This window comes from Grampus griseus (assembly GCF_964374135.1).
Source record: "Grampus griseus genome assembly, chromosome: 20".
Taxonomy (NCBI): Eukaryota; Metazoa; Chordata; class Mammalia; order Artiodactyla; family Delphinidae; genus Grampus; species Grampus griseus.
Window position 1 is genome coordinate 49,403,580 of NC_139014.1, and position 20,128 is coordinate 49,423,707.

The 20,128-nt window shown below is 53.7% G+C and overlaps 1 protein-coding gene across 1 annotated transcript; it reads right to left on the bottom strand.

Moving 5' to 3' along the window:
• Positions 1-126: 126 nt before the first annotated feature.
• Positions 127-20,000, bottom strand: CTNS (cystinosin, lysosomal cystine transporter). Its single transcript, XM_082679408.1, has 11 exons — positions 19,912-20,000; positions 17,069-17,148; positions 13,027-13,105; positions 11,756-11,840; positions 7,242-7,345; positions 6,993-7,124; positions 5,977-6,076; positions 5,767-5,886; positions 4,536-4,706; positions 2,645-2,762; positions 127-2,384 (listed from the first exon to the last, which is right to left on the bottom strand). Exons 2-11 carry the CDS (start codon positions 17,127-17,129, stop codon positions 2,251-2,253), a joined length of 1,104 nt encoding a protein of 367 aa, XP_082535534.1. The 5' UTR covers positions 17,130-17,148; positions 19,912-20,000; the 3' UTR covers positions 127-2,250.
• Between the last annotated feature and the right edge of the window lie 128 nt (positions 20,001-20,128).

Sequence of the window (20,128 nt, forward strand, 5' to 3'; positions counted from 1 at the left end):
CTGAGACATGAGGTAGGGATATTTGGGGGTGAATTGTGAGAGAGCTTTGGTTGTGAGGCTGGCTGACTTGGCCCCTGCTGCTCTGGACAAAGCCCAACTATCCCCAAGGCCGCTGACGCTGTGCTTGCCCAGGGCCGCCCGCGTGGGAACGTCTGGGAGTACCTTCACTGGAACTGGGCCAGGAACCCCCAACTTCCCTCGCGTAACCTAGCCTCAGCTCCTATTGGGGAGGGACCTCATGGACACCAAGGGAGAACATCCACCCACTAAGACTCTTAAGAGCATTCAGTTTAGCACAGCCAGAGATGCAGCCCCAAATGTTTCCAGGGGCTGTGACCTGAGGAGATGGGGGGAGCTGGGGAGCACTGAGGCCTTTGCTTGGCCCAGCACTGGCTGCATTACCAGCTCTGGGAATTGTTGCCACTCATGGACCCACCTAGCACTGCCAAGTCAGATTTTTGCAATCTCCCACCTTTAAAGTGTGGTACCCAATCACAGACTGGGTGGACCAAATAAAACAGGCGTGTGGACTTGGTCAGGCTGCAGTTTCTGCTTTAGGGAAACAAGATCCTAAGTTCTTTGATACTTATACCTGGCTAGACGATCTGGAAGACTTCCTCCCCCACCCTTCCCCCACGTGCCCTTAAAGACCTCATCCAACCCGTGCTCACAACCACAGCCTGAGTGCCATGCCCTTGGTAATGCAGACAGGGTCCCTGCGGGACCTACCTGGCCCTGAGCAGGTAAGCATCTTGTGCCACCCAACAGAGCTCCCCTGATGAAATGCCGGGTCGGCACGCAGCCACCTTGGAATCAGCAAACTTCAAAATCCCACACATTTCCTTACACGAGTGACTGAGGCTGTCTCCCTAAGCCCCAAGGACTTGGTTCTGAAGCCAACACCCCTGCCTCCTGCATCTGGCAAATGCTCAGTGTGCAGAGGAAATGAATCAGGTTTAATTAAGGACAGAAGCCCCTCATGTTGATCTCGTGGTTAACAACTACGAGAGTGGACTGACAAGCTCATGGCAGGTACAAGGCACGTCCTGGGACCCTCCCCTCCCCTCCTCCAAAGGAAGGACAACTGCTTGGAGTGGGAAAGGAGGGGCTTTGGGATCAGGTGGGGCCCATAAGGATTGTGTAAGTTGGTCTTAAGTCCTTATCTGAGGCTCCTGAATAGCCACAAATTGGTGAGTCTCAGGTAGGGGTCTGGGGAGGGAAGGGGGCCTGCCCTCCCCGTCAGGGGAGCTGTTTTCACCACGTGGCAAGTCTAACAGGCGCCTAAGGCACAGACTGGTGTGTGTGTGTGTCCTGTACTCCAGACTCAGGGTAAGGAGCAGTTGGAGGGGCTTGGGGCCTGACTATGGGTAAGTGGAGATAGGCAGCAGCAGAAGAAAGTAAGCCACTCACTTCCAAAACATCCCTTTGAAAAATCCAAAAGGGTCGTTAGTGTGATAAGGATCCAGAGAGTGTTGGATGTGAGCCTGGTTCTGAACCAATCTGTTGGGTACCTCAAGGCTCAGAAATACTGTTTCTTTACCAGAGCCTGGCCTGGGCCACCTGTGATTGCAGTCGTGAAAGTGGGTTTACGTAGAATTGAGTGTCAGGACAGTGAGCGCTCAGAGAATGCAGCCTTCAGAGGAGGTACCCAAGGCCTAACCCCAAAGTCCTAGCCCCCCTGCCACCAGCACCAGCACCTCAGGTCTGTTGGCCACGGCACCTGGCTGCTTGGTCTCTGAACACAGCAGTGGCAGCAAAGCACCCTTGGCTCTCCCAGCTGCAAGGTCAGTCCTTCAAGCTGCTTCCAGAAACACTCGTTGCTTGGGGCCAGGCCTTTGGCTCCAAGCTCAGTGCTCAATCCTGCCTGGGACGGCTACCAGAAGCCCTGCGTGCTGCCTGAAGCCTTGAAGAAAATAGAGGTGCAGCATCAAGATGCAGGAGGGCCAGATGCCTGGCCAGCAAAGCCTGGGAGGGGCTGAGACCTCTGGGGAGTCTGGGAGGGGCCGCCAGTGGTCTGGCCATTAATCTCGGCACACAGTCAGGTGCCTATCCCAGAGGTAGGTTCCTCCCTGGCCTGTAAGAGTCCTGGACGAAAGCAGGCTGGTTCAAGTTCAAGGAGTTTGGCCCTGAGGAAGAGTGCTTCTCCACATGGAGCCAGCCCGGCACTCCAGACGGCTTTTTCAGCCTTCCTAGTGGAAACTTGCCCACCAGGGCCCAGGGCCTGGGCTGTTTCCGCTGGGTCCCTGGGAGCTAGTTCAGCTGGTCATACCCTGGTTTCTTTCTGTACAAGCAGAAATGCTGGATGAAGAAGACAACATCGAAGAAGATGGAGAAGATGCCGAGGCCAAACTTGGTCGGGTCTCCAAAGATCAGCGTCCACTGGTCTGTTAGCAGCCAGAAGGGATGGGATTGGTTTTGGTTTTAGGTTGGCAGCCCCTGAAGCAGCTGGAGCACGTGGGGCTGTGGGGGTGGGGGGGCGGGGTGCCCATCTGCCCAGGAAACCACAAATCCTCTAGCTGCCAAAGCCGGAGGTAAGCCTCACCTTGGGGGCTGGGACTGGCTAGGATTCCCCGCGTGGGGGAGGGGTGGTTTCCAGGAAGCCTGGCCCCGCCCTGTGCCTCTAGCTGCCTGCCGGCTGACTCACCGTTATTGTAGGATTGGAGGAACATCTGCAGGAGGCTGAAGCTGCCCCCAGTGAAGTCCAGAAGCACGTTGCCAATGCTCCAGCCCTCGGTGCTTTTGTAGTAAAAGTTCAAGTAGGCCTGGGCCGGACAGACAGATGGAGGGCGGTGAGGGGGCTGAGTGGCGGCCTCCTGCACCTCGTGACCGCGCTCCAAACAAGAGCGGCTCTCATTCCTCCCACTCATGCGCTTGGACCTCAGCTCCAAAAACAGTGACCTTTGGGCTCCGACAAGCCTCGACTGAGGGCACGGTTTGGGCGGGTTCTGGGGTCTCCTCTGCGTGCTCAGCAAACAGCCCTCCTCCTCCTTCCCTTGCACCTCCCAAACTCCGGCAGAGGGATGGGGAGCTGCTGCCTCTCCATCTTCTTCAGCCCTCCTTATCCTGGCTTCCCAGCAACTCTGATTTTTCTACTCACCTTCAAATGGAGAGTCTCCCCAAACTCAGCCTGGACTGGATTCATGTTGAGCTTATGAACATGGCCTGGGAGTCTGATGGCCTGGTTTGGAATCCCAGCTCCACCATCGGAGGAGCTATGTTACCCTTGCAGAGTGACTTGAGTTCTCCCAGCCTTAGTCTCCCCATCTGCAGAGTGGACTTAACTCCCTCCTCAGCCCTGGTTGGGCTCTAGGGCCTCCACCTCGGGCTTCCCAGGTCCAGCCCACTTGCACATCGCCCCTCTTCCTGCTGCCAGTGCCCTCTGGGCTTCTCTGACCGTTGACCTCCCTTCCCACCACCCGGGGGGACGGCTTGGCCTCTGTAGTGGTCTTCTCCCAGTTAGCCACCTGTCAGTTCCCCTTCTTTGCCCTCTCCCACCCTCTTCTGTATTTGCTGCCACCTCTCCAGTCCTGGACGGTTCCAACCATCTCTAACTGGGGCTCCTGCCTCCCAGGTTTCCCAGGCCCAAGCCTCCCCACGCTCAGGGACTGAGGCCCCACCTCCCCCAAAACCATCCCCCGACTCTGAAGCCACCTTCCCAAGCGCCCTGGGACCTGGTCCTGCCTTCCTAGCTTCACAGCGCTCCGCCGGCAGGGCCTTCTGTGCCTGTGCCTTTGTGCAGGCTGCCCCGGCCTGGAGCACCCCTTCTCTCTCGTCCACAGAACGGAGTCCTGCTCATCCTTAAGCGGATGGCTCTGTTTCCATGCCCTCCAGCGTACTGGCCCTGACCCTGGCCAAAACGCTCTCCCTCCTGGGCCACGGAACACAAGGTCCCCTGTGCTGGGAAGGCGACTTAAAGGCAAGGGCCTAGATTCAGCCTGCAGTTAGCAGTTCTTCTACACCCGACCCTCTCCGGGCCATTCCGCCTGCGGGGCGAGCTGTGTTTGACTCTTAGGCTGTGTCTGACCCAGCTCTGAAGAGGACTGTTTGAGTGCTCGAGGGAGGGTGCTGAGGGCTCACAACGAGGACTCTGAATGGTGGCGGGTTCCCCCCCACACCTCATCTTCCTGGTACCCTGCTGTGGCCCATCAGGGTCATCAGTTGGTGGTAATGGGTGGTGGTGGTAGGGTGGGGGGGCAAAGCTGAAGTCATTAGAAAGGTGGGGCTGGAGAGAGATGGGAGTGACTTGCACAACCCTTGACTCTCAGAGCTGAGCATGAGTCAAAGAAGCGGCCACTGACTTCCCCGTGGGATTCCCGGCCCCTGGGAAGAGCAGGTACTGGTCACAGCCGGTTTTCTGTGAGGCCCCACTCCTGCTGGGCTTGCCGGCCTCCTCCCTGTAGCTTTCCATCCACATCTCACCCCGGCCAGAAGCTGCCCCAAGGGAGCCGGGTCCAGGGTCTGTGTCTCATCCCTCTCACGCTAACGGCCAGACCCTGGAGGTACCTGTGGAAAAGGCGGGCAGACCCTGGAGGTACCTGTGGAAAATACTTGACCAGCGTCACTGCCAGCTTGATGTAGGAGAAGCAGAAGAGAAACTGCAGCCACGTGGTGGCCCTGACCGCGGCCATGATCAGGGTGATGAGTGTGAAGAGCCAGGAGAGCACGAGGAAGCCGACGGCCAGCCAGGACACCCGCTGGTTGCCTCGCTGAGGATGAGACAGGGCAGGGGAAGGGATGGGCGGGGTGCAGAGAGCCCAGCACCAACTGCACCTTGTCACTATCAGGGTCTCTGGTTCCCTCCTCTTGGACCTGAAGAGCCCGTTTGCTTCCTGTTCCCATGTTGCAGAGCGGGGTCCCTCTCAGAGCCCACCAGGAGTGAAGGGTGCTAGGGACATGGCCCCCATCACGCTGGAGGCCTGGCACCTCATCTCGGCCCAGGCTCCTTCCATGACCCCAGGGAGCCTGATTGGCTCTGGAATCTCTTTCCCAAAAGCAGGCCTCCCTCATCTAACCTTCTCAGCAAAGGGTAAGAAAACCTAGAAGATTCGTGAAGGTGGGGGCCAAGCAGCTCTGGCCGGCCTTGTGTGTGGGAAGAGAACTCCCCAAGGGAAGTGGTGCACCCACAGGGAAGTGAAAGGAAACAGTAGCATCAGCGATGCCCTGAAATACGCACTAACTCACGACGTCCTTCCCTGCTGAGACAGCAGACGGCCCTCCAGCAGCACAGCTGTGCCCGGGCTCCTCAGCCCGGCCCCCAGAGCCCCCCAGGGCCTCTCCTGCTCCCTCCACCGCCACCCTGGCCACCCATCTGCTCGCAGTCCCTCTCGCAGTCCCTGGCCTTCACAGTTCTGTCCGCCGGCTGGGGTGCCCCACCCTGGCCCTCTTCCGCATCGCCATGGGAACTTCACTCATCCCTTGGACCACAACTCAGTGCCCTCTTTCCCCCTCCTCCCTGGCTGAGTCGTGGGGCCCACGAGCTACCTGTGCTCTCCCTGCCCGCTCAGCTCTCAGCCTGCTGGGTCATCACTGTCTCTGTCTGTGTCCCTCACCCCAGACCTGGGGCGGCCTGAGGACTTGGGCTTACGGGGTGTTCCCTGTGCCCAGCAATGGGGTCTGGATAATAGGCCAGCAGATGTGAGTGAACGGACACATTTCCCTTCTGGGGGTTTCCATGTCTCCTGTAAAACGGCAGGTATGGGCAGCAGGTGCTGCCGGGTGTTGGCCTGGGCAGCGCAGGCTGCGGCGGGTGCCAGGGTCACTGCTCACCTCGTACAGGAAGCACTGCACCACGATAACCAGGGTGAGGGCGACCGCGTGCAGGCTGAAGAAGACGTCATTAACGTCCACGGGGTTCACGCCATTGGGGTATTTGAGGAGAAACTGCTCCTGTTTGGGAGTGGGGAGAAGCTGGGGGGTGAGGGGTGGCCAGACCACCGGACAGCTTGCACTGGGCTGCGGGGGTGAGCAGGGCCGTACCTTGATGGAGGGCACCCAGAAGAGGCCGATGTTGAACACGCTGTAGGCCACGAAGCCCATCAGGTTCAGGGCCACGAAGTCAAAGCTCAGACCCACGACACTGAGGAGGGGGGCGGGGGGACGGGGAGACAAAGCAGAGCAGGGGGTGAGACTGGGGGCCGCCGGGGGCTGGAGGGGACAGAGCTCCCAGCACACAGGAAGGAGGGCCTGGCTCCCTCAAGGAGAGCACAGTCCTCAGGTCCCTTTCCATGCCACCCCCAATGCCACCGAACCCCACCCTCCTGGGATTGTCTGGAGGCTTCCTGCAGAGAGGAAGCGCCCCCCTCCCTGGTTCCCAGCTCAGCAGCCCCTCAGAGGCCCACGTTCCTTGGTGGCCTAGGTGTCCTTGGTGCATGACGCCTGGGCCCTTGTCTTTTTTTGCGGTACGCAGGCCTCTCACTGTTGTGGCCTCTCCCGTTGCGGAGCACAGGCTCTGGAGGCGCAGGCCCAGCGGCCATGGCTCACGGGCCCAGCCGCTCCACGGCATGTGGGATCCTCCCGGACCGGGGCACGAACCCGTGTCCCCTGCATCGGCAGGCGGACTCTCAACCACTGCGCCACCAGGGAAGCCCTGGGCCCTTGTCTTTAAAATCAAGGTGGGCCGGTTTTCGTCTCTGAGGCCGAAGGATCCAACTCCTGCACTGGGGCACAACTTGACACTAATTCCTCCAGGGCTCCGTGGACCAGGAGCCCAGCAGATTCAGGTGGGCTCCTCCCACCCAGCCCCTTCTCCACTTCCACTGAGAAGCCCCATTTTGTCGCTTTCGCAGGGAGGGCCTGAATTGCACAAGAGACCAAATGCCCAGCACTGCAAGTCCTACACAGGCGCTTAGAACTTTCACATTAGACCACTTTTAAGAAAGGACAGGAAAAAAGAAGAGCAGAGGGTAAGTCAGAACCCAGGCTGCCCACAGCCTCGTTGGAACACCCATCCTGCCGGCCCCAGGTGAAACTGCACGTGAAGCTCCGTGGGTTACCTCTTCCGCCTCCAGTTGGCGATCCCCTGCGGGTAGAAGGAGACGGACCAGGCCACAAAGTAGATCCAGCCGATCACCTGGTTTATGATGCTGACGACATTGCTGTGGATCACGGAGAAGAGTATCCTTGGGCTGGAGAGAATGCGGGGACCAGGATGAGCTGGGGCTGGACTTCCGGAGGAAACCCCACGTGCCAGCACCATCCCCCTTCTCATCATTTAGGGCCCACACGGGCAGAGGCCAGCCTACCTGGTCTGGTTGGAGTGATTTCCGTGCAGATAAGTGGTAACTTGTCCAACATTTTGAGACGTCACTTGAAAAGAGGAATTTGTCACGCCGGGAGGGACCACAACCTGTTAGGAAAACTGAATCAGGTCCAGCGCCCCGTAGTTATTGGGACCCCAGCTCCAGGCCATGCACTAGGGAATGGAGGGACAGGTCACACACAGCCCCTGCCTTCTAGGAGCTTCCTAACAGTAGGGAGAAATGTTGGACTAATCGGCCAGCTGGAATCCCCATACATCAGCGTCAGACTCCCCTGGCTTATCTCTGAGGGATGGTGGGAGGGCCCTCTTCGTCTCACTAGCCATTCGATCTCGGGCAAGCTATTTGAGCTCTGATCTCGGTTTGCTTATCTGTAAAAGGGGAACACAAGTGTCTACCTTACAGGGCTGCTCTGAACGACATAATGTCCATAAAGCTTACGGCACCGAGCCTGACACGCAGCAAGCTGTGAAGTGGTTACCATCACTACTACCCTACGATGACTGCTATTACCTCTACTTCCGTTACTACGGACGGCTCTTCCAGATCCACAGAGGGATGTCTGCCCCACGCCCAGCCTGGCTGCCAAGCGACAAACAGAAGAGGTGCACACACCAGACGCCCGGCAGGGAGAACATCCTTACCCTCATTTCTGCCCAATATTCATAGAAAGCTCTGCTCCAAGAAACAGTACTTGGAGGCCTACCTGCAACTTCTGACCTCCCAATCATGCTTCCTGATGCTCTCAAATCCCGAGTGTGGCAGGGAGTGGGATGATACCTTTACTGAACCACACTGTCCCCCATCTCTTTGTTCCCTGGATGACGCTTCAGGCCCCGCCTTCCAGCCATGTTGTGGGCACCGTGAGGATGCGGCTCACTGGATGGCAGTGGCTTCTTCAGGGACCCTTGAACACTGTCTTTCTGCTCTTATCCCCAGAAATCGGGGGCTTTGGCAGGACAATTGAAACGGTGTAAGTGGCTGCTGCAAAGCCTGGGATCCAGTTCGTGGCCAATGTCTCGTGAGCTACGTCTTCATGACATGTACTACTCTTGGCTCTTTTACTTTCCCATCCTCATTTGTTCTTATTTTTAGCAGATTTTCCTGGCAACTGTTGTTTGCATATTTCTAAGTGGCCATCAGGTCCCTTGTAGAACTAGGTAAGAGGAAAATCTTCCAATTGGAAATTAACTGATACAAGGCAGAATGAAATCATAACAACTGCTTTTAATTTTTTTATTAATTAATTTTTATTTTTGGCTGCGTTGGGTCTTCGTTGCTGGACGTGGGCTTTCTCTAGTTGTGTCGATGGCCTTCTCACTGTGGTGGCTTCTCTTGTTGCAGAGCACGGGTTCTAGGCGTGCAGGCTTCAGTAGTTGTGGCACGTGGGCTTAGTTGCTCCGTGGCATGTGGGATCTTCTCGGACCAGGGCTCGAACCTGTGTCCCCTGCATTGGCAGGTGGATTCCTAACCACTGCGCCACCAGGAAAGTCCTGCTTTTAATTTTTTTAATCAATAAACTTTATCTTTTAGAGCAGTTTTAGGTCCACAGCAAAATTTATTGCTATCTTTTTTCTGAGCGCTTTCTTTCTGTGAGCCAGCTGCAATCCTAGACATTTCATACTTGCTACTGCTTTTAATCCTCACAGTCCTGTCAAGGAAACATTATTAACCTTCTGTCCACAGATGAGGAAACTGAGATGTGTTGGGGTGATGTACCTCACCTGTGGTTCACAGCGCAGGCTCCTAGACCGCCTGCCTGACCCCCAGGTTCTACCCAGTGGTTTCCAAAGGCACAGGGAGTAGACAGGAGTAGTTAGAGAAAGGGATGGGTCAAGGAGGCATAAGCCTGGAAGAGTGGGTTGGTGCCCAGATAGGTCATTCTACAAATGGATCTGCCACCATTACGCTAAAAAAAATAAAAATAAAAAAATTGAACTAGGGACTTCCCTGGTGGCGCAGTGGTTAAGAACCTGCTAACGCGGGGGACACGGGTTCAAACCTTGGTCCGGGAAGTCCCACATGCCATGGAGCAACTAAGGCCGTTCACCGCAAGTACTGAGCCTGCGCTCTAGAGCCCGCACACCACAACTACTGAAGCCCACGTGCCTAGAGCCCGTGCTCCACAACAAGAGAAGCCACCGCAATGAGAAGCCCGCACACCACAACGAAGAGTAGCCCCCGCTCGCCACAACTAGGGAAAGCCTGTGCACAGCAGTGAAGACCCAACGCAGCCAAAAATAAATAAACAAATAAATAAAATTAAATTAAATTCTTAAGAAAAAAATGAACTATAACATAAGTGCAGAAAAGTGCACCCAGCACCCAGATCAAGAAATGGAACGTTTCCAGACCCCAGAAGCTGTGTTCTGTTCCCTTTTGGTCACCGCTGATCCCAAAAGGAAACTACTATTTTTTTTTTTTTTTACTATAGGAGTTTTTTATTTATTTATTTGTACAGGAGTTCTTATTAGTTATCTATTTTATACATATTAGTGTGTACATGTCAATCGCAATTCATCCCCCCACCCCCGCCCCCGCTTTCCCCCCTTGGTGTCCATGTTTGTTCTCTACATGTATGTCTCTATTTCTGCTTTGCAAACTGGTTGGGAAACCACTCTTCTAACACCATAGATTTGCTTTGTCTGTGTTTGCACTTTAATCATACAGTCCAGGCTTTTTTTTTTTTTTTTTTTGGCTTAATGTTATGCTTGATTTTCACTTATTTTTATTTATTTATTTATTTAAATTTTTTATTTTATTATTATTTTTTTTGCGGTACGTGGGCCTCTCACTGTTGTGGCCTCTCCCGTTGCGGAGCACAGGCTCCAGACGCGCAGGCTCAGCGGCCATGGCTCACGGGCCCAGCCGCTCTGCGGCATGTGAGATCTTCCCGGACCGGGGCACGAACCCGTGTCCCCTGCATCGGCAGGCGGACTCTCAACCACTGTGCCACCAGGGAAGCCCTCACTTATTTTTAAAAGATTAATCTTTCCCTTAGATGTTTGGCCCTTAAACTAAGTGATCAGCGTCCTTTCCTCAGAGTCTAAATTTGATCTGTGGATCAAGCCAGACTTCTGAGGGCTAAATACCACAACCTGCTCTTAGAATCAACGGCTTTTCTTACCCTGCAGCAGGCCTCATATCCCGGGGCAGGAGGGGGAAGTTGTGGGAAATGGCCCTGTCTATGAGATGAGACTCCCCTCTCACTCAGGTCCTTTAGGTAGACGCTCTTTATCTGATCATGAGTCAATACTGTTTGCTTGCTAGGAGGCTCAGAGCTGATTTGCAGCTCATTTCTACGACCACACAGGGCCTCATGCTGAGCCTCACGGCTATCAATTTCATCCCTGTGTTCATCTTGTCTGGTTTCTTTTTTCCCCCTACTGATTTGTTTTAGAATCAGGTTGACTGGTAATTGGCTCAAAACCTTGGTAAGGTGGAAGCAGGGTATGTATTAACAGATAAATGTATAAAGACTATAAATAGTCATCACTATTATATCAGACAGCCTCTGGGCCTCTGGCACTGGTTTTTGGAAATAACACTCATCCAATGGGATCTCAGAACAGTGCTTTGCAAACTTTAATGTGGACCCAAATCATCTGGGGAATCTTGCTTATATGCAGATTTTTAATCAGTAGGTCTGGGATAGGGCATTTCTAAAAAGTTTTAGCGGGGAGGGATAAATTAGGAGTTTGGGATTAACATATACACACAATTATATATAAAATAGATAACCAACAAGGACCTACTGTGTAACACAGGGAATTACATTCAGTATTTTGTAAGAACCTATAAGGGAAAAGAATCTGAAAAAGAATACATACATAAAAGAATATATATACATATGTGTATGTATAACTGAATCACTTTGCTGTACACCTGAAACTAACATAACATTGTAAATCAGCTATACTTCAATTAAAAAGAAAATAGGGGCTTCCCTGGTGGTGCAGTGGTTAAGAGTCCGCCTGCCGATGCAGGGGACGCGGGTTCGTGCCCCGGTCCGGGAGGATCCCACATGCCGCGGAGCGGCTGGACCCGTGAGCCATGGCCACTGAGGCTGTGCGTCCGGAGCCTGTGCTCCGCAACGCGAGAGGCCACAACAGCGAGAGGCCTGCGTACAGCAAAAAAAAAAAAAAAAAAAAAAAGAAAAGAAAAGAAAAGAAAAGATTTTAAAGCAGAGACAATGCTCCTAGTCTGTCGATGCTCTTTGAGCAGCAACGTCTTAAAAAACCATCTTAAGAATTTCTTCTACATTCTCAGAACCATTTCTGCCTCAGATTTCTTACCATCACCTTCCTAATTCCATCTGCATAGCATAAAAAGCCCATCCTCAAAGAGACTAACAAAGCCCAAATCTGAGATTTCTAGAATAATAGGACAGGGGCAGCCCATGGTATAAAAACAAGGTGGCCTATTTACACAAGCACTTAGTTAAAATGTGTTTTGTTATCCAGTAGTTTTCTGCCCATCAGTTATGATTCATTACTTACTTCATCAGGGAGCTGAAGGATAGTAATGTTTTTTGAACGAAATGTGATTTCAAAAGTGATCACCAAGGTTGCATTTAAAGGACGCCTGTGGAGGACAAGAGTCTGGTTACTGCTGAGAAGCTGTACTCTGTGAGATCTCAACCAGCCCTCTGGATTTCACAGCAGGCCTGTCATTTCTCAAGCAATTAGGGTGAGGCACTGCTATGTGCTTGGCCCTGGGGGGGTTGAGAGGTGGGGTCCCTGTGGCCAGTGAGAACACAAGAAGGTGGGAAACTGGCTGTGAATGCCACATGAGGTGTCCAGAGGCCGACAGGACCATGGCATCTGCTCTGGTGGGAAAGGCTTCTGAGAAGGGTCAGGTGGCAGGGAGCAGCAACCCCAGAAAGCAGTGAGATATGTCTGAGTGGGAGCAGCCCATAGGGACCTCAAGTCTGGGCTTAGAGGCCTGGAGTTAATTTGGAAGGCGGTGTAAAGCTGCTTAAGGATTCTGCAGAGGGGAGAGTTGTGCTGAGGGGGTGATGTGTCAGATTCACAAGGTGTCGATGTGCAGAAATGGCAGGATCTGGGGATGGAATGCGGGTCTGTTAGGGAGCCTTGGTCCCAAAGCTTTGGTTTGAGATCAGACATCCCGGGAGAGGTGAGGAAAAGGGAGAAGGGTAAAGAGAAAAAAAATCTTCCCAGATCTTCATCTTGGGGAATCCTCATGGCTGGGAGGCAAGAGCTGGACAAAGCAGGGAAGGATACAGAGGAGGTAAGCTCTCTGGCACGGTCTGGACTAGGTCGGCACCCTCGTGCAGGAACCAGCAGAGGGCAGCTAGAGAGACTCTCAGACAAGCCTCAGCAGGAGCGCTGCACAGTGGGATCCACCCAATGCAGATGCAGTTGGATGTGATCTCAGAAGCACTGCCAAGCGACCTAGCTCCTCGCCCCCAACCTCCAGGGCTCTCTTCAAATATTTCGAACCTTGGAAAGGACCACTTGGAAGTCTGGCATCAACTGCTGGTCACTCAAGGACTCTCCTCAGCTGGGGAAAAGGCTCACGTGTCATCCTCCTCCCGCTGGAAGCAAGGATTCAGCGGTTGGGGAGAGAGAGACTTTGGGACCTCGGTCTGCAGCCTAGGGCCGCTGCCTTTCTTTCCCTGGCTCGTCTTAAAGTGAAGAGGCAAGGGCATCACACTTAAAATATGAACAGACTGAGCCGGGGGTCAGCCCTGACCCAGCTGTGGGGCGAACGAGCTGGGCTGAGGACAAAGCTGGGCCTGGGAACTTACGGGAGGGAGATGCTGACGTTGGTGGAGCTTCCATTTTCCAGCTTCACGGTGGGAGGAACAGAGAAGTTGACCGTGGACTCTGGAATGACCCAAATCAGTGGCATAAGTCATGAGGTCAGAGAACTCAGGCCCACTGAGACGCTGGGAGGAGGGCTCCTGACACTTGAACTTGCGAAGTCTGATTTATAACCACCTCTATCCCCTAGGCAAAGACTCTGAGATTCTGAGGGGCTAAGTAAGTGATGGGACTGGAAATGTCCTTGTTATGCTCTCTCCCCTCCTGCTGCCAGAAATAGAGGGAGACACAGGCCTGAGGAGGGGATGCTGTAGCGTCCTCCTCTCCCACCGATGAGCTCTGAGGGTCTGTAGGAGTCACCCAGAAATAGAAACCATGGAGCCCCAAAACTGGTCCCAGTTTTTGGCCCAACTGGCCCAAAGGAAATCAAGCCACAATCTGGGACTGGAACATGTGGGCTTAAACCACCTCTTCAGATGGAAAGCACAATGGCTTCCTCTGTTCATGGAGCTAAACTGGCCCTGCATAACTGGTCCTGTCCCGTCCTGTAGTCTCAGAGAGACACCTGGGGCCCAGCTAACCTGTTTCTAAAGAACCGCCTTTGGGCTCCTGTACAAACCCAGCTCACCCCATTCATTGATCCCCTTCCGGAGGCTGACTCTGCTGGGGATGCGGGAGAGACTGGTGAACAGTACACAGTTTCACTCTGGGAGATTTCTTCTTGGCATTAAGATGCTAACTCAGCAGGTAGACAGATAGGCCTCGGGGGTGAGGGAGGAAGCAGGTTTGGGAAGCCAAACACTCCAGGGCAGCTTGGCCACAGACCAGGAGTGAATTAGCTTCTCTCTGACCTCTTCCTATGTTCTTTGGGCGGCCCCGGCACCCAAGGTGTTCCCAATGCCCCAGGCACGCGTCTACTTCACCTCCCTCACCTGAGGGCCTTCGCAGCCTAAGGTGTGATCATGAACATAGACGGGGCTGGGAAGGGGGTCCACAGGGGAAAGCAGGTGCTCAGTTTGATGAAGATGGTCCTTGTGTGGGTAGTGGATACAGGTGGGGCCCAGGTCTCCCTCTCCCTCCAGGTCTCCCCAGACCCCTCAAAGGCAGAGACGAAGAACTGAAATTTTAGATGCTCAGGTTGGAAGGAAACTTAAAAGTTCCCTAATTCAACCTCCACTGTCTGAGCCCCTTCTCAGTCCTCCTCCCTAGTAGTTTCTCTTCCTCTGTCCGGACACCTCAGTGGGAGTGGGGGGAGGGGCGGAGAGTAACCTCATCTCCTCCAAGGGAACCTGCCAGCCTGAAACTTGCACTCCGGGGCCTGGCTCTGTGACCCGGGACCTCTCAGGCCCCACCTGAGCCACCTTGTCCAGGCTGGCCTGCAGGTGGATGCAGATGCAGGCTCTGGCGCATGCCTCCAAGTCTCCAAGCTGATTCCCACAGTCAGTTGCAGTCCCCACCCTGGCCCTTGGGAGGCCAAGCTGCTCAGAGCAGAGTAGGATGGTCCCCACCCACCACCCCCTCCTTAGGTGTATCTTTGGGGCCTGGAGGCAGCTCTGCCCCTCCTTGTTCACACTCACCTCTCTCATACCGGCCCGAGGCTCTGTTCTGGGCTGCACAGCTGAGGTAGGAGGACTTAAAGGTCCCTGCTGTTACTTTCTACCTAGAGCCTGAGGACCACATCAGATAAGCAAGACCCTGCCCAGGACAGGGATACTGAAGGTGATGCCAGGTAGCCACCCACATTCTGGGTCCCTTGGGGCTCTGCTGGGACTGTGGTCAGGGTGAGTGGGAGATCCACATGGCCTTAACTCTTCCAGACTTTGCATTTTAAAAGAGGAGGTTGTGAGCTCTCAGAGAACCAGGTCAGGGTTCAACCACTTCCCCTCACTTAGCCCCAAGGAAGATGGCAGCGCTCAGCAGCGGAGAGACTGGGCTCTGGGTCACACAGTTCCCTCCTGGCTCTGTCACTTCCTCGCTGTGTGACCGAGAGTAACGTACTTAACCTCCCTGAGCCTCCATTTCCTCACCTGTGAAATGGAGAGCACAGCACTCCCTCCCTCCCGGGGGCACTGTGAAGATAAAGCGTGGTGACGTCTGTGATGCAATTTCCACACAGCCTGAGTGCGAAATAATTGCTGGTGACTATTCTTATCATGTAAACCCTGCAGGACATTTTTTAGCCCAAGATGGGAGGCAGTTAGGAAGCTGGCATCATATCATATCCTGGGAAAGCATGTTTTAAAGTTTGCCCCAGGGCAGGAGTCTCTGGACACCACATCCGAATAACCAAATGAGTCTTGGTGGGACTACCTGAAGGTTCCCCCAAGGAGAGTCTTTGCATTTTAAAAACTAATCCTTATTGGCACATCTCCCACTATGCCTCCCACCCCACGCCAGCCACTCTGCTGTACTGTGAACTCCCATCCTCAAATTACTATAACAGTGAGAGACGGGCAACGTGATCCCTATTTCGGATAGAAGAAAGTGGAGAAACCCATGAGGGCAAGTGTCCTGCTCACACAGCTCAGAAACGGTAGAGGCGAGATTTAAACCTAGGCCAGCCTGGTCCAGAGCGCAGGTCCTTGCCACTAGGTGGCAGCACCTCAAGATTCCACCCAAAGAAGTCAGGGGCAAAAAACTCCGAAGGCAAATGATCTCATCATTGGTCCTCTAACACCACTCCCGAAAGCAGAGACAAGTTTGGGAGAGACTTCTACCCTCTCTGGGCCTAAGTCAGCCCTCTGTATGATCGAGTGGTGGCAGTTGGATTTGTTCTTCTTTCCTAGGGCAATGCATTAGCATGACTAATGGAGTTTTATTTAAAGCAGCCCAAGGCTCATGTACACACTTCGGGGCCTTAGTCCCAGACAATATGATCCGGCAGGTCTGGAGTGGGGCTCTGGCATTCGTATGGAAGAACACTGGACTCCATGGTGTTCTTTCTTTCTTGGAAGAAACCTCTTCTTTCTCGGAAATTGCTTACCTGCAAGGTGTGACTACAAGGTGACATGACTGATTGTTTAACAAACCTGGAAGAGCTGATCAGATGACCTGTGTTTTCTCAGAGGCTCAAGAGGCCAAATAATTGGAGCAGGGCACCCACTGTGCGTGGCTCCTGGGGAGCTTTGGCAAGGGTTTGCACGGTTCGTATAAGGTTAATTTGGAAACTTTAGCTGGGGGTTTTAAGATGTATTTGATTTGTTTTTGGCTGTGCTGCAAGGCTTGTGGGATCTTAGTTCCCTGACCAGGGATTGAACCCGGGCCCTTGGCAGTGAAATCATCGAGTCCTAACCACTGGACTGCCAGGGAATTCCCAAGATGTATTTGATTTTTGACAACAGCCAGATGATCAAAATAATGGGCCTGGTGTCCATGGAGGCTCTACGCAGCTTTTCGTGGAAGGAATTTCAGCAATGTTTGGGCAGTGGAGAATCGATGGAATGATACAGGCCTCTAAGGGCCCTGCTCTGAAGGTCAAGCCTCACAAGGATGCACAAACCCTGACGTGTTTTTCGACAACCAGCCTGAATTCTGTGAGGGCCCTAGCCCTGCTTCACTCTGGTTCCTCGGTCCCTGTCTAAGGGAAGAGCTTTCTCATCATACCAGGCGATGCCGGGCAGGCTCCTCAGGTGTCTACCGCTTGGTAGAACCAGGTGCAACAAGGTGGCCACCTCACCTGCTTCTGCAGCATCTCCCAGGACCCATAACTCCCTTCTTTGAGGTCTACAGGGTGGGAACACAAGCTCTTCTCTACAGATATTATCCCAGATTTTCAGAGCTCCACAGTTTGATGTTGGTGATACAGAAAAGGGAATAGGGACCCCGGGGCAGAAGGCTAATTATCTGTGGAACCATCTGGCTCCCTGTAAAACTCCTGGACTCCAGACCTCGGTCTGCTCCACTCACTGGGTGCCCATCTGGCCAAGGGGCAGGCAGACACATGCAAGCTGGATGGTCCTGAACTTTTGGCGGCAAACAAGTCAGGCTACTTACTCCATTTCCCTCTTTATCCATTTCTCAACTTACCACATTTCTCTATGAGCTTCAGGGGAAAAAGGCTAAAAATAACCAGCCACCTCCTTATCATGTTCCTCGATTTCAATGAACTAGAAAGAAAAACAAACAGCAAGAGAAGTTCAGGTTAAAGTTGGATCAGCTCAGCAACAAGTGGACAATAAGCCACCTGGAACCATGGCACGGACAGTTCCTAAAGGACTTCCACTTCACACCTGTGACTTCAATGGGCTTTGTATCACCAGCTTGGAGAAGGGGACCCCAGGGAGGACTTATCTTTCTTTGACATGTGGAGAAATGGGCTCAGAGAGGCTAAGTGGGTTGTGTAAGGTCCCACCCTGAGGAAGTGGACAAATGCTGAATTTTTCCCTCTTCAACTGCTTTGTGCAACCTAGTAAACAGAAAGAAAGAATGCAGTCTTATTGGCTGGGGGTTCTTTTTTCCAGAAGATATTAAAACTGTGGTCAGATATTTGACTTTGTGAACCTATAAACCTTAAGGAAATTAACTTCATTTCCTGTCCTGGGATAAGCGTCTATGGGTTAATGCCACCAACCGACCCTTGATTAGGACATTTTCGTTTAACAAGTGTCACTTCTCTGGGACCGGCGGGGATCATTCACAAAGGGGACCCAGTGTGGGACAAGCCTCAGATCAGCCCCGTGGCAGCTCATTGGTTAAGTGAAGGAGATGGGTTACTGCGTACCCATAACCCCCACGCACAACAGGTGAACCAAGGGTCAAGATGGGGCAGGTGAGCTTAAATATCTATAACTTGGCTTCCGCATGCTGCTTCAGTGTACAGTGCTCTGCCCCGCCACCTGTGACAGCCTCTGGGGATTCCTGTGGACTGTTGGAGAGCCATGAGAGGTCTGTGTGGAAACATCCCTGCCCCCCTCTCTGGTTTCAGTTTCCCCAAAAGGCCTCAAGAACCCTCCTGATACTCCCCTTCCTCGAAAAAGTCTCCCTGACTGCTTCAGCCTGCCTGACCTCCATTGCCCCTCCGTCTCCTCCAGGGGCCTCTCTGCCTGCTGCAGCTCCCCCGATCATTGGGTCTTATCTCAGGAGCTTTCCCACCCGCCGGCACCCATCTCCCCACTCTCTGGCCTCCTCTGGAGGCCTTGCCCTTGCCGCTGTATCCCCGTGCTCTCTGCCCCTCTGCTTTCTGTACCCTGACCTGCGGGAAATTGCTCTCCTGTGTATGTGGAATGACTCCCCTCTCATTCTTGCCACTCTCTGCTCTTCACACTTGCTGATGTCCTCAAGCTCAGGATTCAGTTTGTTCCCCAGGGCAGAGTCTGGGTTTTCCTTGAGAACTCAGGCACAGAATCAGACCTAACCGGCTCCTCTCTCATTCCACAGGATTGGAACGTAGACTGAGAAACTCAAACTCTTGGACAGCAGAAGTTCCCTGGTCCTAGACGCTGACACACCTTGGAAGAAACACATTAGGACAGATATAAAACGAACTTAAGAGATATGTGGTCGATTACAATGTCTGAAAAAGATCAGGTTAAAATTATACCCAGGGACTTCCCTAGTGGTCCAGTGGGTAAGACTGCGCACTCCCAATGCAGGGGGCCCGGGTTTGACCCCTGGCAGGGGAACCAGATTCCGCATGCATGCCGCAACTAAGAGTCCGCATGCCGCAACTAAAGATCCTGCGTGCCGCAACTAAGACCTGGCACAGCATGCATGCGTGCATAAATAAATAAAATATTAAAAACTATAATTATACACAAAAACTAGTGTTTTGTGAATGCTACGAGGTAGAAATGGAGAATTTCACCACAATGGGCTCTGTCTGACATGCTGCTCTTCCTGTGTAAGTTCTATTGATATATTCTAGGCCTCGCTCAGATGCCACCTGCTTCAAGAAGCCTCCCACTCCCAATCCCCTCCCAGGGGAAACCTGGGGTCAGGGGTTTCCTGTGGTAGCTCCACTTGGTCAGGTATCCGGTTAATCCTGTCACCTTTTGTACAATCTGGAACTCCCTGGATCTTCTTCACTTGGAGAAGGAAAACATAGTGGCAAGGAATGTCTGCCCTGGGGAGTGACTGCACAGGTTTGAACCTAAGCTCCCCAGTTATTAGCTGTGTGACTCTGGGGTGCTGCTTAACCTCCTCAAGCTCCAATTTCCTAAAGTGAAAACAGGGACAGTGGGAACTAAATCATAGGACTTAAATGAAATGACACGTTAGGCACGATTCGTGGTCCTTTTATCAGCAGTATTAAAATTTCAAGGGGAAGGGGTTGGTAAGAAAAAAAGGATGAGAAACAATGATGTAAAGTAAATACAGCTGTTGCCTAGGGCCCTTAGCAGGCTCTCACAAAGCCTAGGTTGTAATTTTCCTCAACATTGTTGAAAAAGGCAGGGCCCAGTAGTCCTCCCTTCCTCCAGCTTGAAAGGCCCGGAGGGCGGGACCGGGTCTCGTCCTGCCCACTCCTCGGTAGCCCAGCCCGGCGCTCAGCACCCCAAAAGGAGTTCCTGACGTGGTCCTCTCAGTGTCTCCCCTCTGCCAAGCAATCTGCAAACTCTGCGACCCAGATTCAGGCAGCAACTAAGCAGAAAGCGGGGAAGGGACGCTAACCTGCACTGGAACAGAGCCTCCCACACCACCTCGGCAGCCCGGTGTCCCCTGCCTCCACTCACTACCACCCGAGCCCTTCAACCCGGGTGCTGTCCGGTGCCTCGAGGCCGGGGCTAGCGGCCAGGGAAGGAACCCTGGCGCGGCTGAGGGAGGCTGGATGCGCGGCAGGCTGCCCAACTGACTTGCTGTGCCAGTCTCTAGGCCTCAGGGGGTCCGCCTGGGAGACGAGGCGGGGAGGCTGTCGGGGCCGCGTCGGCTCTCACCTGAGGTCCTCTAGGCTCAGGGGACCGACCAGACGGGACGCAGGAGCCGCTTCGGACTGTACCAGCTTCCTCCGGCCGGCTTGACTTAGTGTGGGGCGGACCAGAAGTCACCTGACTCGAGCCACCTGATCCGCGGAGTACAGGTCTCGGCGCGGTGCACCCTGGGAGCTGTAGTTTTCCCGCGTCTCGGCGAGACAGTTTGGGGCTGGGGAGGAGC

Bases quoted from the DNA above. Each gene is read 5' to 3' on its own strand.
- CTNS (XM_082679408.1), bottom strand. From the start codon at position 17,129: ATGATAAGGAGGTGGCTGGTTATTTTTAGCCTTTTTCCCCTGAAGCTC. The intron at 5,887-5,976 runs GTACGGCCCTGC...ACTCCCAAACAG, and splicing joins TCTGGGTGCCCTCCATCAAG to GAGCAGTTTCTCCTCAAATA. The intron at 2,385-2,644 runs GTGAGTCAGCCG...GGCTGCTAACAG, and splicing joins CCTCCAATCCTACAATAACG to ACCAGTGGACGCTGATCTTT.